This window comes from Pseudorca crassidens, chromosome 9 (assembly GCF_039906515.1).
Source record: "Pseudorca crassidens isolate mPseCra1 chromosome 9, mPseCra1.hap1, whole genome shotgun sequence".
Taxonomy (NCBI): domain Eukaryota; kingdom Metazoa; phylum Chordata; class Mammalia; order Artiodactyla; family Delphinidae; genus Pseudorca; species Pseudorca crassidens.
The window spans coordinates 66,994,576-67,008,263 of NC_090304.1; the positions used below are offsets into that span (position 1 = coordinate 66,994,576).

The following is a 13,688-nucleotide window of genomic DNA, read 5'->3' on the forward strand; positions in this document are numbered from 1 at the left end:
ATTGAGTTCAATGGGAAAGACAAATTCATCATTTTAAAAGGAGTGAATATTAAAAGAAAACCTTTTTGACCCTTTGTTACACAGTGATTTCCTAATAAAGAAAGAAAAACCACAAATTGAATAAGAAAAATGATCAATTAACTACAAACATTAAGCATTTCTGTTATCAAAAGTCATCTTAATGGAAGAGAAATGCTAGGAAAAACACTGTAATCCATAAAACTAGCAAAGGATAAGTGACCAGAATATACCAAGAGACCTGAAAATCTATAAGACCAATATAAGCCCACTACCCCAATCACAGAAGGACAAAGAATAAGTTCACAGGAAAGAAAGGCAGATATACATAAAAAGATGCTCAAACAAATAGGAAATCAGAGAAATAAAAATTAAAATCACAATCACTACCTTCAGATATTTTTAAAAATAACATTTATAATATTATTAATATTTTATTTTAATAACATTAATATTTTTAAAAAATATTAAGCTCTGGTGATGACAAGAGGAACCCAAAATATGTTATGGGAGTAAAAATTGGTACAATTCTCTTGGAAATCAATCTCTAGTGAAATTCAAGTTGAACATATTTAGAATCCTGATTGAATAATCTAGACAAGAACAAGTGCTATATGTGGCAGGTACAAATTGGTCATAACATAATATACAATCACCAAAATAATAATAAAAAAGAAACTCTGGCCAATCTCAACTCCATTACTGGTGAAATGGCTAAGTAAATCTAAGTATAGTCTCATTAAAGAGCATCATATGTCCTGATTTCAAACTATATTCCAAAGCTACAGTAATCAAAATGATATAGTACTGGCATAAAAAAATACATCGACCAATAGAACAGGATTGAGAGCCAGGAAATTAACCTGTGCATATACAGTCAACTAATCTTTGACAAGACCAAGAACACACAGTGAGGAAATGATAGGTTGTTCAATACATGATGTTGGGAGACTTTTAAGTTCCTTCCTGCATAGGGCAGTGCTTAGGTGTTACCAGGGTTAAGAAGTGCTCAAAGGAATTAGGAAAGCTCTTGGACTTTCCCAGCGGTCCAGTGGTTAAGAATCCACACTTCCACCGCAGGGGGTGTGGGTTCAATCCCTGGTCAGGGAACTACGATCCCACATGCCTAGCAGCCCTGCCCCCCAAAAAAACAAAAACAAAGAAAAGCTCTTATCCAAAGCACTGGGTGGTGCTTAGCAATACTGAAGCAATCCTGACTCCAGACTTCTAAAACACTGGACCCACGAGGATTGGGTGATCCAGTGCCAGGGGTCCTTAGCCCCTGAATGGAAACATCTAAACCTGGGAGTCACCTAGCAAGGCAGGGTCCTGATGGACCGTAGTGACCATGATCCTGGAATTCTCACCCCTCTTCCTTCTTGACCCAGCACTGACATATTTGCCTCAAAGGTCATGGGATTCCTCCTCTTCTAAGTCAGATCAGTGCTTAGTAACCACCCAGAAGAGCTTCTCTTTCCAGTGGGTAATTCCTGCCATGGGGGTGGAATAGAGGAGGAACACTCATCTCACATCACCCTTTGCTGGGACCCACAGCTTACAGTGAAACCAGGGCTTAGAATCTAGTTTCCATAAACTCAAATGGAAGGCCCCACCGCAACATCATCAAAACCTGGCATACGTCATTTATTCAGCAAAACAAATATCTAGCAAAGGCCAATGTTGATAAACTTGAAAGTCTAGATGAAATGGGTAAATTCATTGGAAGATACACACTACTAAAGCCCACTGAAGATAAAAGTAAGTAAAATGAATAGCTGGATATCCATTAACAGAATTGAATCTGTAATTTAATAAATTACTCTCAGACTTCTCTTTTGAGCAAAAATGAAGTAACAGGGATGGGATTTGCTCTTCTATCTTAAACAAGGACAACCCAGAAATGTGACATATAAAGGCAACAGTTTTCAGACATTTGACAATAAGCATCACAGGAGAGTAAACTTAGAGAGAGGGACCAAAGGAAGGGAGCCTTGTGACAGTCCCATTTTACTGCCTGGAGATTTCTAGACTTGTCACAGGGAGGGGGAACCCAGACAGAGCCCAGTGGTCTCCCCGAGTTGAAGAGACAGGGTTGGAAGTTCAGTAAAACCAAGGTGGCTGGAGTTCCCAGGATTGAGTACTAGTTGAGGGTAGAGTTGCACAGAAGAGAGCTCCAGAGAGCTCCCACAGCAGGAGCCTATATCTGAGTACAGATCAGTGAATGCTTGTGAGGAAAATATCCAAGATCAAGGAAAGAACCCCCCCAAAGCGGTAGATGGAGCAATACCTCAGGTCACACAGGGCTGGGAATAGTTCCCACTATCCAGAGTGAAAAATCCTCACGGTACAGGGCATATCTTTTAGAACACTCAGGGGGCAGGGGGGTTGGTATTGTCCCAGTGGTGGGGAAAATCCAGCCCAGATTAAAGACTTCTCTGCTTTCTCCTTACACCGTTTATAAGCAAGCCTTGAAAACCGGAGATTCTTCCAGAGTTAACACCACCTTCTGGCCCCTACAGGACTGTGGTGGTCCTCAAGTCAAAGCAACAATAGAAAACACTTAAGAAGATTTCACGCACACACCCCACTTTGGACAATAGGGGCCTCTTTCTGCAGTTCCTCTGGAAAAAGGAAAAAAGGGCTCTCTCTTGGGACAAAGCGTCCCCATCTGCCATTTTACTGTTTCCACTCACTGTACCTTTTTGACAGTGGCTGATCTTGGGGCAGCACTGGAAGAGAAAAAGAGAAGCTGAAAAGAAAAAAGGTGATTTCCTCTCACACTTTCCTGTTTGCAGGACCCTCTTTTCCTGGTCCTCTGACTAGAAACCAGGTGTTTATGTTTGAGCTTTTGCTGCATGCGCATGCTGTGCAGACCAGAGAACTGAGTCTTCCTTCAGTTCAGTCAATGCCAGGAAGGAGAAGAGGAAAAATAATTCCACCAACTCACCTCCACTGTGGGTAATTATTCAAGTCTTAACTTCTCTCCTCATTTCACTTTCTAGTTTTGATTTTTCACATTCCTCACATGGTTAATTTTTATGGTCAGTTCAGAGCTTTCAGTTGTAATCTGTAGGTGAGACAGACTATGGAGAATTTCTTCCGTTTTGGCCAGTGCCAGAGTCAATACAAAACTTTTCAGTATGCAACAATTCTTGGACCCCTTCCAAAGATGAGGGCATTATTAGATTGCTTTAAATCCCTAAGCAAATATCTGGAAATCTAGTTATCATTTCTTTTCCACCACAACTTCATAGAAATACATATAATCCCCAAATTATTCCCTAAGCAACTTCTCTTTAAAGAGAGAGAGCAAAAGTTGGAGAGAGATACTCCAATAAAGCTGTAAAAAAAAAAAAAAAGATGGAGAGAGGGAAGGAGAAAGGGGAGTGGGGAGAGAAAGATTGATTCTTCTAAAATAGAGGAAAAAGAAAAAATTGTTTTTCCTTTTGATAAGCTCTCCTAGAATCTACTCTTTTAACAGCTTTCCTATCTATCATATATCAGTGTTAACTAGAGTCATTATAGTGGACAACACATCCCCAAAGAGATTGATTTCAGTGTCTGATCACTTTACAAAGTTGTAAGATCTAAGTCAGTGACACTCTTTGAAATGAAATTTGACTGTTAACAGCTTGGATGTTTTGTGCATGTAAGAAATAAAGTTTACTGTCCATCCTTGAAAATGTATATTCAAGGTATTTTCACTCTACATATCTTCCTTAAAAGTACTGCAGTATCCAAGCATCTAGGTCTTATTATCTATACTACTACCACTCTGAGAAAATATGTGTATGTTCCTAAAAATCTCTGTTCGTCATTGAGAGCTACTAATAGAAACATTGAGGAATCAGATCATACACAGTCTATATTTTGCCAGTTAAAATGAATTTCTGAGCCATGTACCTGAACAATAACTTAATTCACATCTTTATTTAATATTTCTCATCGCTTCTTGAGCTGCTAATTGTGTCTACATTATAGTAACTTTTTTTGGTTATATAGCCTTTGCTTTTAATAATTTTCCTACACATTCATTCATTTGTTCCAATATATTTTTGATGTCTCTCATATCCTTAACCAGGTGTTTCATCCCTGGAATATGGCTGGGAAGAGGACTAACGTTGGCCTTCGCTTCTTGCAGTCTGCAAACTAGAAAAGAAGACCCAAAATCTACTGTGAGTTTTACAAAGAGAAAGAATAAGCTGTTCTTGAGGTCATATTATAATTGACCTAATCTAGTTTGGTAAACTGAGGATTAAAAGAGGAATAGGATTTAGCCAGATGAGTGCAGGGAGAAGAGAATTCTACACTGCCCTTGAGTTTTGACAAGGACTCTCTGGAAGGAGAAGCCTCTGTGCTTTTTGTTCATGCATTTGGCTGAGTTTCCACACCCATGTATTCTTTAATCTCTAGCAACTTCAGATGGCAAATGAAAAGTACATGTATCCTACCCAATAAAATAAAAGAGATTACTTTTATTTAAATAAAACAGAAAAGACAAATGTACATCGTTAACATTATCACCACTTTAAAAAATAACGCAGCCATGATATCTCCTGAAGGTAAAATGAAGTTAAACACAGTGACGTATACTTGATTTTCCCCATTCTAGAAGTTCCCAGGATAGAAGCCCCTCAGCTATTAGAATTGCCGAGACCTTGGTCAGGTTTGTGAGCTGTTCCTGATCATTTGGGTCCACACCAAATGAAAGGTCTGAGAGGGAAAGAGAAAGAGCGTGAGAGGAAATTACAAATGAGGGAACTTCTGGCAACATTAATAAAGCTTATTATACCACATTCATAATCTAGAAACACCCCTATCCAGCCCTGGGGTCTTTGGATATAGTGGGGTAAGAGTGGGCATGTAGAAAAGAGACTGAAATGGTCCTCCACGCTGACACACAGAAGTAGAAAAATATCCTCAGAGTTAAGTAGCATATCATTCCTACTTGTCCAGGATTCCTTGCAAAGTCCTATAATCCAGGTGCGAGAGTTTCCCACATTCACCTCCCAGTAATGTTTGCCAGTGGTGAAGGTCTGAGCACCCCATGAAGGAGTATTCTCTGAACTTGCTGGATTACGGGGCACGTCTTGATGGTCAGGACTGCACTGCAAACGTCTCAGGTCTTCAGTCAGAGCCACATGACAATTTCTTATTTTATGATCCAACGTAACATACACTTCAGTAAAAAGAAAACAGCAAAGTCAAAGAACAGAGTTTTAAAGTTCTGAGGGACGGACAAGTGTGGCGGTATTGTGGCAGAGGTTTAGCAACCGAATCTCTGGAACAAAGCAAAGCTGGTTTGCCTTATTTGCTGGGAATATTCCAGCCCACCGTGACCATTTTCAAGGTGCCAGCCATTCAGTAATTGCTCCTAAAATTCTGGAACTTGTAACAATTCGCTCCCATGAGTGTGTCAGTACAAGCTAGCTCCAGAACACCCCTTTACCAAAGGTGACTAGACAGAGTGTGTCACTGGAAATCCAGAGAAAGAACAGGAAGGGCTTCTTGTCTATCTAAAGAGCCAGAAAATCTCTAATCGTACAACTAGATGAAGAAAAATTTTGAGAATACATAAAGATGTGGGATATCAGGCTCTGGCTTATTTTTACTAACTAACTCCTCAAAAACTGGGGAGTTCATTCATAGATGTCAAGAAAATAGCAAAAAAACAAAGAAAAAAAAAAACCCAAAAAACAAAAAAAGAAAATAGCAAAATGGCCCTTAATTCACTTAAGTCCTCTCATTAATCCACTCTCACAAAATAAAATAGTAATAAATATATTATACATTATACTTTAAATATGATATTGTTTTTATTTTTAGTCCTAAATAGTGATCACATTGCTTAACATTTAAGCAAGCAAAAATAAAATAAACCAAAAACCCATCTGTGCCTTTTTTTAGAAGTGATTTCTCTCTTAGGATTTCTAATGGAGCCACCACTGAATCAGAATCCAACTCATCCCATCTCAGGCCTGCTTCTCCTTTGTCTGCCAGGCTCACCCTTCAGTTGCATTTGTCTTAAGGGGCCCTCTATGCAACAAATCATGGGTTCAATTTGTTTTGTGGTTGTACTTGTTGTATATAAAAATACTTTTAAGCTTTTTAAAAGTCTTGTGATTTTTCAAATGTAATTATTACATTCAATATTCAGATAAACATTTAAATAACAACATTAAGGTGATTCTAAGAATCTGAATATCCGCATATAACCACAGTTAACTACAAGATGAAATACACTGAATGGATATGCAGTTTTATAGGGCAGAGTGTTCTTTTTTTTAAAATTTTAACTCACCACAAGTAACTATATAAGAAACTGTCATATTCGATTGATTGTTTTTGACAGGCTTCAGTCAGCTTTCTCTGACTGATAATTAACAATAAACTATAAAGTTAGTTATAAAGCAGTGCCTGCTTCCCTGTTCTCTGCAAAGAACAGACAGAGCAATGAAGAGAGATCACCAGCATGTATCTAGTCGTGAAGGAAATATTACTGCCTTCACCCAGAGAGCTGCCTCTTACCTCGGAAGCTGTTAAGCCTTTCCAACATCCCAGTGATGGCCCATGTACTGAGCTGTGGGTCCATAGGCTGAGGAATGTACAGCTGCATTAACTGACTCCTGTAAAAAAAAAAAAAAAAAAGACCCACTTACTAACAGGCCCAAAGGTACCATTAGCAGTCCACTGATGGGGCTGCATCAGAATCCTCATAATTAGGTGTGAAGGGTGTGAATCTAACTCCTCAGATGGAGGAACACTACAGTTGCTATTATATTTTACAATCTGTTTCCCTGCTCTTAGCATATCAATCTTAGTAGAATATGTCACCTCAATCATAATTGTGTGTTTCCTCTCTTCTAGCTTCCCTAGGGGATCCACAGAGCAATTCCTGAAATCTAATAGGTGGCAAATAGTTAGAATTTGCCATCTGATACATATGGATCCTCAGCACTATCGTATGTTCTTTCTTGATGATTCTACCTCCCTCCTCGTCTCAGCATCCGCCTACCTGCTGCCTCTCTGAGCTTATCTGCCTTTTCCATAGATGACCAGAAATAATCCTCAAATATCGATAATTAGAATTTGGAAATTAGGGGGGCAGGAAAAATAGTTGTCTCTTTGCAACTTCTACAGTAAGGCTTGCAACTGAAACTACACTCCCCTCAACCCTACTTTCACCTAAGGGTAGACTATATAAAACCTGGCAGACTTTTAGAGAAGGAAGGAATAAACGCAGACAGAAAGAAACTTCTCATTAAAAAGGGAGGGTCCATCTCAACAGAAATAGCCTGATCACTATCACAATTACCATGATTTGAATAGGGGGCAAACTTACCTTTTCATTGTGTCTCCCACATCCTGTAAAGAGAAAGAAAGGAAGGCTTAGCTTTCAGCAAAAGCTCTCCTGTTTAGTCTAGTTTGAGGATATGAGATTATACTGGGAAATTCACTATCTCCAGTTTTCTTCCTTGGGAAAAATCATTTGCCATTTCCCTTATCCTTAAAAAGATGAAACCCAGTCTCACATTTAAATACAGTTGATAAAATCATACTCCTGATAAAACTGAAAGTCAGAAGATGTTCTTAGGGTGCACGAATGGCTGTGCTTTGTTGTAATCTACAGCAGGATTCACAGCGTTCCCCAAAGTTCTTATAAGGGTGTGAAAGCTAGAACCTCACAACAGAAAGAAGGCATACATCCCATATTCACACATATTACCAAGTACACATACAAAGTTATATTATCTGCTCACAAGCTGCTCTCTTGCAGCTGGTCAGAAACTGTAAATATAGTCGTCCCTGAGTATATGAGGGGAATTCATTCCAGGACCCCTTGTATACCAAAATCCATGGATGCGCAAATCTCTGATATAAAATGGCACAGTATTTCCATATAATGTATGCACAATTTCCTGTATACTTTAATCACCTCTAGATTACTTATAATACCTAATATAATGTAAATGCTGTGTAAATAGTTGTCAGCATTGACAAATTAAAGTTTTGCCTTTTGGAAATTTCTGGGTTTTTAAAAAATATATATTTTCCATCGGCAGTTGGTTGAATCCCCGGATGTGAAACCTACAGGGATATGGAAAGCTAACTGTATAGTAGAGGAATAGAACAAGAAGGTTTGGGAGATTTTCTTCTGGATCTGTTACTTGAACCTTTCCACACAGTTATCCTTCTTCCATATAAGGCAAAAGTGATGTTTCGTCTCCAGATTATACTGGAGGAGCAAAACTCGCCATCATAGAGGCAGAAGAAGAATCTGGACTTTGGAACCAGAAAAATAATGGAGGCCAAAAAGGATGTAACTCCAGTGGATATAAATGCTTTCCAAGCAGGCTGGTGTTCAGCACCCTAACGTCCTTCCTTAGTCCTTACCTGGAGCATGTCCATGTCTGCTTTAAGGCACAGTTCCTTCAGCTCCTCATATATTCTTCTCAGGAGTTTCCCCATATGAACCATTCTGGCTACATTTCTCCTGAGTCGCTGAAAAACAATCTTGCCTTCAATTGCCAACATCTCTAAATGTTTTTGCTTTTCTTCCTGGAGATATTGATATACCTTAGGGTATTCAGCTCCTATCATCACCATCCGTAGATTCACAAAACCCTGCAGTGACATTGGATTAATTAGGTCATGTATCTGGATGGTTTTATTCTTCTCCTATCATCTATTGTCTACGAGTTATGTATAGAATACTTGTCTTAGTTTGTTTGGGCTACTATAACAAAAGCACAATAGACTGCATAACTTATAAATAACAGAATTTACTTCACACAGTTCAGTAAGGTGGGAAATCCAAGATCAGTGCCAGCAGATTTGGTGTATGGTGAGAGCCACTGCCTAGATAGCTATCTTTTTTTTTTTTTTGCTTAATAATGATTAAAATATATTCTACTTTACAAAGCACATTCACATACTTGGTTTTCATTTTTTTTACCATATGCATGTATCTTTTTTATTGAAGTGTAGTTGATTTACAATATTGTATTAATTTCAGGTATACAGCAAAGTGATTTGGTTATACATACATATATATATATATGCATATATCTATATTCTGTTTTTTCCCAATTCTTTTCCATTATAGGTTATTACAAGATATTGAATATAGTTCCCTGTGCTATAAAGTAGGTCCTTGTTGTTTATCTATTTTATATATAGTAGTGTGTATATGTTAATCCCAAACTCCTAATTTATCCTTCCCCCCACTTTCCCCTTTGGTAACCATAAGTTTTTTTCTATGCCTGTCGGTCGATTTCTGGTGTGTAAATAAGTTCATTTGTATCATTTTTATTTTTAGATTCCACATATAAGTGATATCATATGATATTTGTCTTTCTCTGACTTAATTCCCACAATATGGTAATCTCTAGGTCCATCCATGTTGTTGCAAATGGCATTATTTCATCCTTTTTCATGGCTGAGTAGTATTCCATTGTATAAGTATACTACGTCTTCTTTATCCATTCATCTGTTGATGGACATTTAGGTTGCTTCCATGTCTTGACCAGATAGTCATCTTTTGGTTGTGTCCTCACATGGCAGGAGGGCCAAGCCTCCACAGGGCTTCTTTTATAAGAATCCCACTCATAAGGACTCTGCCTTCATGACCTAATCACCTCCCAAAGGCACGACCTCCTAACACCATCACTTTGGGGGTTAGAATTTCAACATTTGAACTTGGTGGGGGGGGGGGAGACCCAAACTTTTGGACCATACCTTCTGTTTTCTCTGCTCCAGAAGGATGGGTTCTCAGAGAACCGCTGGTTCACTCCCTTCGCTTCTTTAGATCTCTACCCTGATGTAACGTTCATAATGAGTCTTCCCTGACCAGCATACTTTCTCCCCAAGCCTGCACTATTTATACACATCCCTGCTTTAATTTTCTCCCAAGAACTTTACAAATGTGAGGTATTATAAATGTTACTCTCTTTTATTTGTCACATGACTTCTCTTACTAGATTATAACCAACTGAGGTCAGTGATTTTCTTCCTTTTGTCCATTTCTGTATCTCTTTGTGGGCCTAGAACAGTGAGCAATGCATCATATGCCCTCCTATGAATGAGTGGTTTATTAGGAAATCCATCCTAAATGATCAAGAAAATTTTATTATTGCCTTTGGTATTTTCACAGCACTGTATACAGATTTCTGTTTAATGACGTATTCTATACCATAGCCTGTTGATATGTCTTCTTTAGAAGTGATTGAGTTCTTTGAAAATAAAAATGTAGTTTATTTTTATTAAACCTTCAGTTTCAGGTTCCCAGTTCATATATCTGAATCAATGAATGATACAACCCAAAATCCTTAGGTAGACATTCACAATCTTGCCATGGTTATAATTACATTTCTAGCCGTAACTCTCACTGCCTGCTTCATACCCTATGTACTAATTAATAGGAGCTACTTGCAGGTCCCAGACAATTCCATGATTTGTCTCATTTTTAGCTTTCTTGTCCCTTCAGTGTCTGTGTCATAAATACCCATGAATTTACAGGTTCTACTAACACATTAGCATTGGGATGATTTTTACTTGTTTGAGAAGATTTTCTTAACATTCAAAGTTTATTAATCTCCTACAGAACTCTATTTTTACCTCCATCCCAGTGACCATTGCATTTTGTTTTGTGATACTGCATTTTCTTGTCCCTGCTAAAGTACAATATTAGTGGTAGACATTGCTTTATCAAGAAAATCAGGAAAAACCTTTTAGTTACATGTTGGGTTCATTCAACATGAAATCCTATATTGAAGGTCATGTATGTAGCTCTCTCTGATCACTCACTCAGGGGACATTATGATTTAATTCAAGTTCTTCCACTGTAAGTTACGAGGCTATTTGTCCCAAGCTGGTTCCAGTGGATACAGGGTCTACTGCTTACCTCCCATACTCTGAATATGTTGGTCACTTTTTTTATATTTCTCTGATTTTCTTTTTTCTTTTTCCAAATAGATTTCATTTGCATCAGAAGCTTCTCCTGCAAAATAACTATAAATTGGAGTACTAGAAAAGCAAAGGTAGTACATTTCAGATACTTAAGATAGAAGTGTATGAACATGGGACAAACAGTAAAGAGAGCAGAGATGTCAGTGATTTTCCTTGGGAACACTAACTGATAAATCAGAGATCAACCAAAAGTAGAATGCCTAAATTTAGAAAATGTAATCTATTATCTGAGGAATCTAACACTGATATTGTAGTAACCTGGTCAATTTTCAGAAGTGAATCTTGCTTTATATTTAATTGTGAAATATTAGCCCTCAGTTTTCCTAAGGCACTATAAGAAAATATTGGCCAGTGTTTCTAAATCTGCTATAATTAGAACAGGATCATCGTAATCATAGTTGTAGGAGCCAATGACTGTTACTGAAACTAGAGATTTATCCAGCACGTTACTTACACTGAAATACCAGCACCCTAATTCTCATCAATTTCATCATCATTCCTGTCTTTCAGCCCAACAGAATTTAAACTTCAGGAGAACAAGAATGTTGTCTAGTTTCTTCACTGCTTTATCTCTAGATATCAGAATAGTGCCTGGCACATAGTATTCAGAAATTCTATTTGTTTCCTACATAAAATAATAATAGCAATCAATGTATTTGCCTCATTGCCTATCAGATACAGGGTCGTCCACATTTCAAAGTGCATTCAGAGATATCACTTACCCTGTAGTGCTCTGCAACCTGCTTTACTGGATAGTGTTCATGAGTGGCATGCTCTGGGGAATGAGAGCAGAACAAACACAGCAGGCTCTTGTCAGTTTGACAGAAGTAGAGCTTTATCACTTGGTGTATCCTACACATCTGCTTGGCAGAGCTAGGTAACTGGCAGACAACTGATCCTCTGGTAGGAAGAACATGTTCCTTAGCAAAAATAGTGCTTTTGAAGTCCATTTTCGGAGATACTGCCTTGCACACAGGACAGCAAGGAGCTGTTTGGACATCTTCCCACAAGAGACAGAGGCAAGGAGTACAAAATCTGTGCCCACAGCTAATGGTGACAGGGTCTGTGAAATTGTCCTTGCAGATGGAGCAGATGAACTCACTGGGGAAACACTGCATGAAAGCAGATTCCATGTTTCTGAGAAAATAAAAGGAAAGGACATTCTTTACCCTTGGCATGTGAGTTGAGCTTTGAGCCTTCTCTCACTAATACACATATGTACTGTAGGAGGACAGGCCATGTTTTGAATAGGATGGCGAGACACAAAGAGAGTCTAAAGACTGGTAAAATGCATTATTATTTTCTTACATTGGCCTCCAGCACTACTTCTCATTTCCCTATTAGAAATCCAGGATTTTTCACATATATTATCTCTCTTTCAAAGACAAAGAAATCAGAGGTTCTGGGCTCATTCATAGGCAGTGGGTCATATTGTGTCCAAAACTATCACAATTTTCCCCTTTTTTCCTCTCTCTGATTGGTTAGCACAGGGTATTTGTTCCAATTCTGGCCAATGAAATACGAAACTAAGACTCCTAGGACAATTCCAGAAAAGATTTTCTTGCTTCAGAAGAGATGCGTGGAACTTAAAAAAAAACTGCTTTTTCTGTTTCTGGACATTTTTTGGATACAATACCCATTTGCATAGCCATCTTGTGGTCACAACGTGAACTAGCCTAAGGAGAAAAGACAATAGTCTAAGGATAACAAAAAAGATGGAAAGAAACTGGGTTCTTAACAATGACATTGAACAATAGTTACCTAATTCTGGAGACGCCAATTTCTGACTAAATTAACACAAATCCCCATACTAAAGGCCTAACAGAAGAAAGTTTGTGCTCACTACCACATAAAAAAAGAACTTAGTACAGTATCTACTGTCATATGTGATACGTCAGGGGTTCAACAAAAATTATGAGGCATATCATAAGGCAAGAAAAATGTAGTCTGAACAAAGCAGTCATCAGAACCAGACTTAGATACAACACAGTTGTTAGAACCATCAGACAAAGAATTTAAAATAACTGTGATTAGTATGTTAAAGGCTTTTATAAAAAATGTAGACAACATGCAAGATAGGTAATTTCAGGAGAGGGATGAAAACTATAAGACAATCAGATAGGCTAGATATAATATATGCAGAGAATTTTGTGTTTGCGTTCAGGAGTAGTTGCAATACAAGAAAGAAAAGTATCAGTGACCATAATGGTAGGTCAATATAAAATACCAAAACTAAACACAAAGAAGAAAAACGAAGAGTAAAAAATTAAAACAGAACAGAGCATCAAAGAGCAGAAGGACAACATTAAATGCTGTTTAACATTGTTTAGCATCTGTGTAATTAGATTTCCAGAAGGAAAATAAAGACATAACAGAGCAAAAGAAACATTTAAAGAAATAATTTGAGAGACTCTTCCAAAATTAGTGACGGACACTAAAAAAAAGATCTACGAGGGAAGATGGCGGAAGAGTAAGACGCGGAGATCACCTGCCTCCCCACAGATACATCAGAAATACATCTACACACGGAACCGCTCCTATAGAACACCCACTGATCTCTGGCAGAAGACCTCAGACCTGCCAAAAGGCAAGAAACTCCCCACGTACCTGCGCAGGGCAAAAGAAAAAAAAAAAAAAAACAGAGACAAAAGGATAGGGACGGGACCTGCACCAGTGGGAGGGAGCCGAGAAGGAGTAAAGGT

At 38.1% G+C, this 13,688-nt stretch overlaps 1 protein-coding gene across 1 annotated transcript; it reads right to left on the reverse strand.

The window, feature by feature from the left end:
• Nucleotides 1–4,252: 4,252 nt before the first annotated feature.
• On the reverse strand, nt 4,253–12,119 carry LOC137230721 (tripartite motif-containing protein 77-like). The gene is made up of 6 exons (XM_067750668.1): nt 11,709–12,119; nt 10,922–11,017; nt 8,413–8,643; nt 7,361–7,383; nt 6,547–6,644; nt 4,253–5,197 (listed from the first exon to the last, which is right to left on the reverse strand). The coding sequence occupies exons 1-6, from the start codon at nt 12,117–12,119 to the stop codon at nt 4,704–4,706; spliced, it is 1,353 nt and encodes a 450-aa protein (XP_067606769.1). The 3' UTR covers nt 4,253–4,703.
• Between the last annotated feature and the right edge of the window lie 1,569 nt (nt 12,120–13,688).

Bases quoted from the DNA above. Each gene is read 5' to 3' on its own strand.
- LOC137230721 (XM_067750668.1), bottom strand. From the start codon at position 12,119: ATGGAATCTGCTTTCATGCAGTGTTTCCCCAGTGAGTTCATCTGCTCC. The intron at 8,644-10,921 runs GTAAGCAGTAGA...ATGTCACTGCAG, and splicing joins ACATATTCAGAGTATGGGAG to GGTTTTGTGAATCTACGGAT. The intron at 6,645-7,360 runs GTAAGTTTGCCC...TTTTTTTTACAG, and splicing joins GTGGGAGACACAATGAAAAG to GAGTCAGTTAATGCAGCTGT.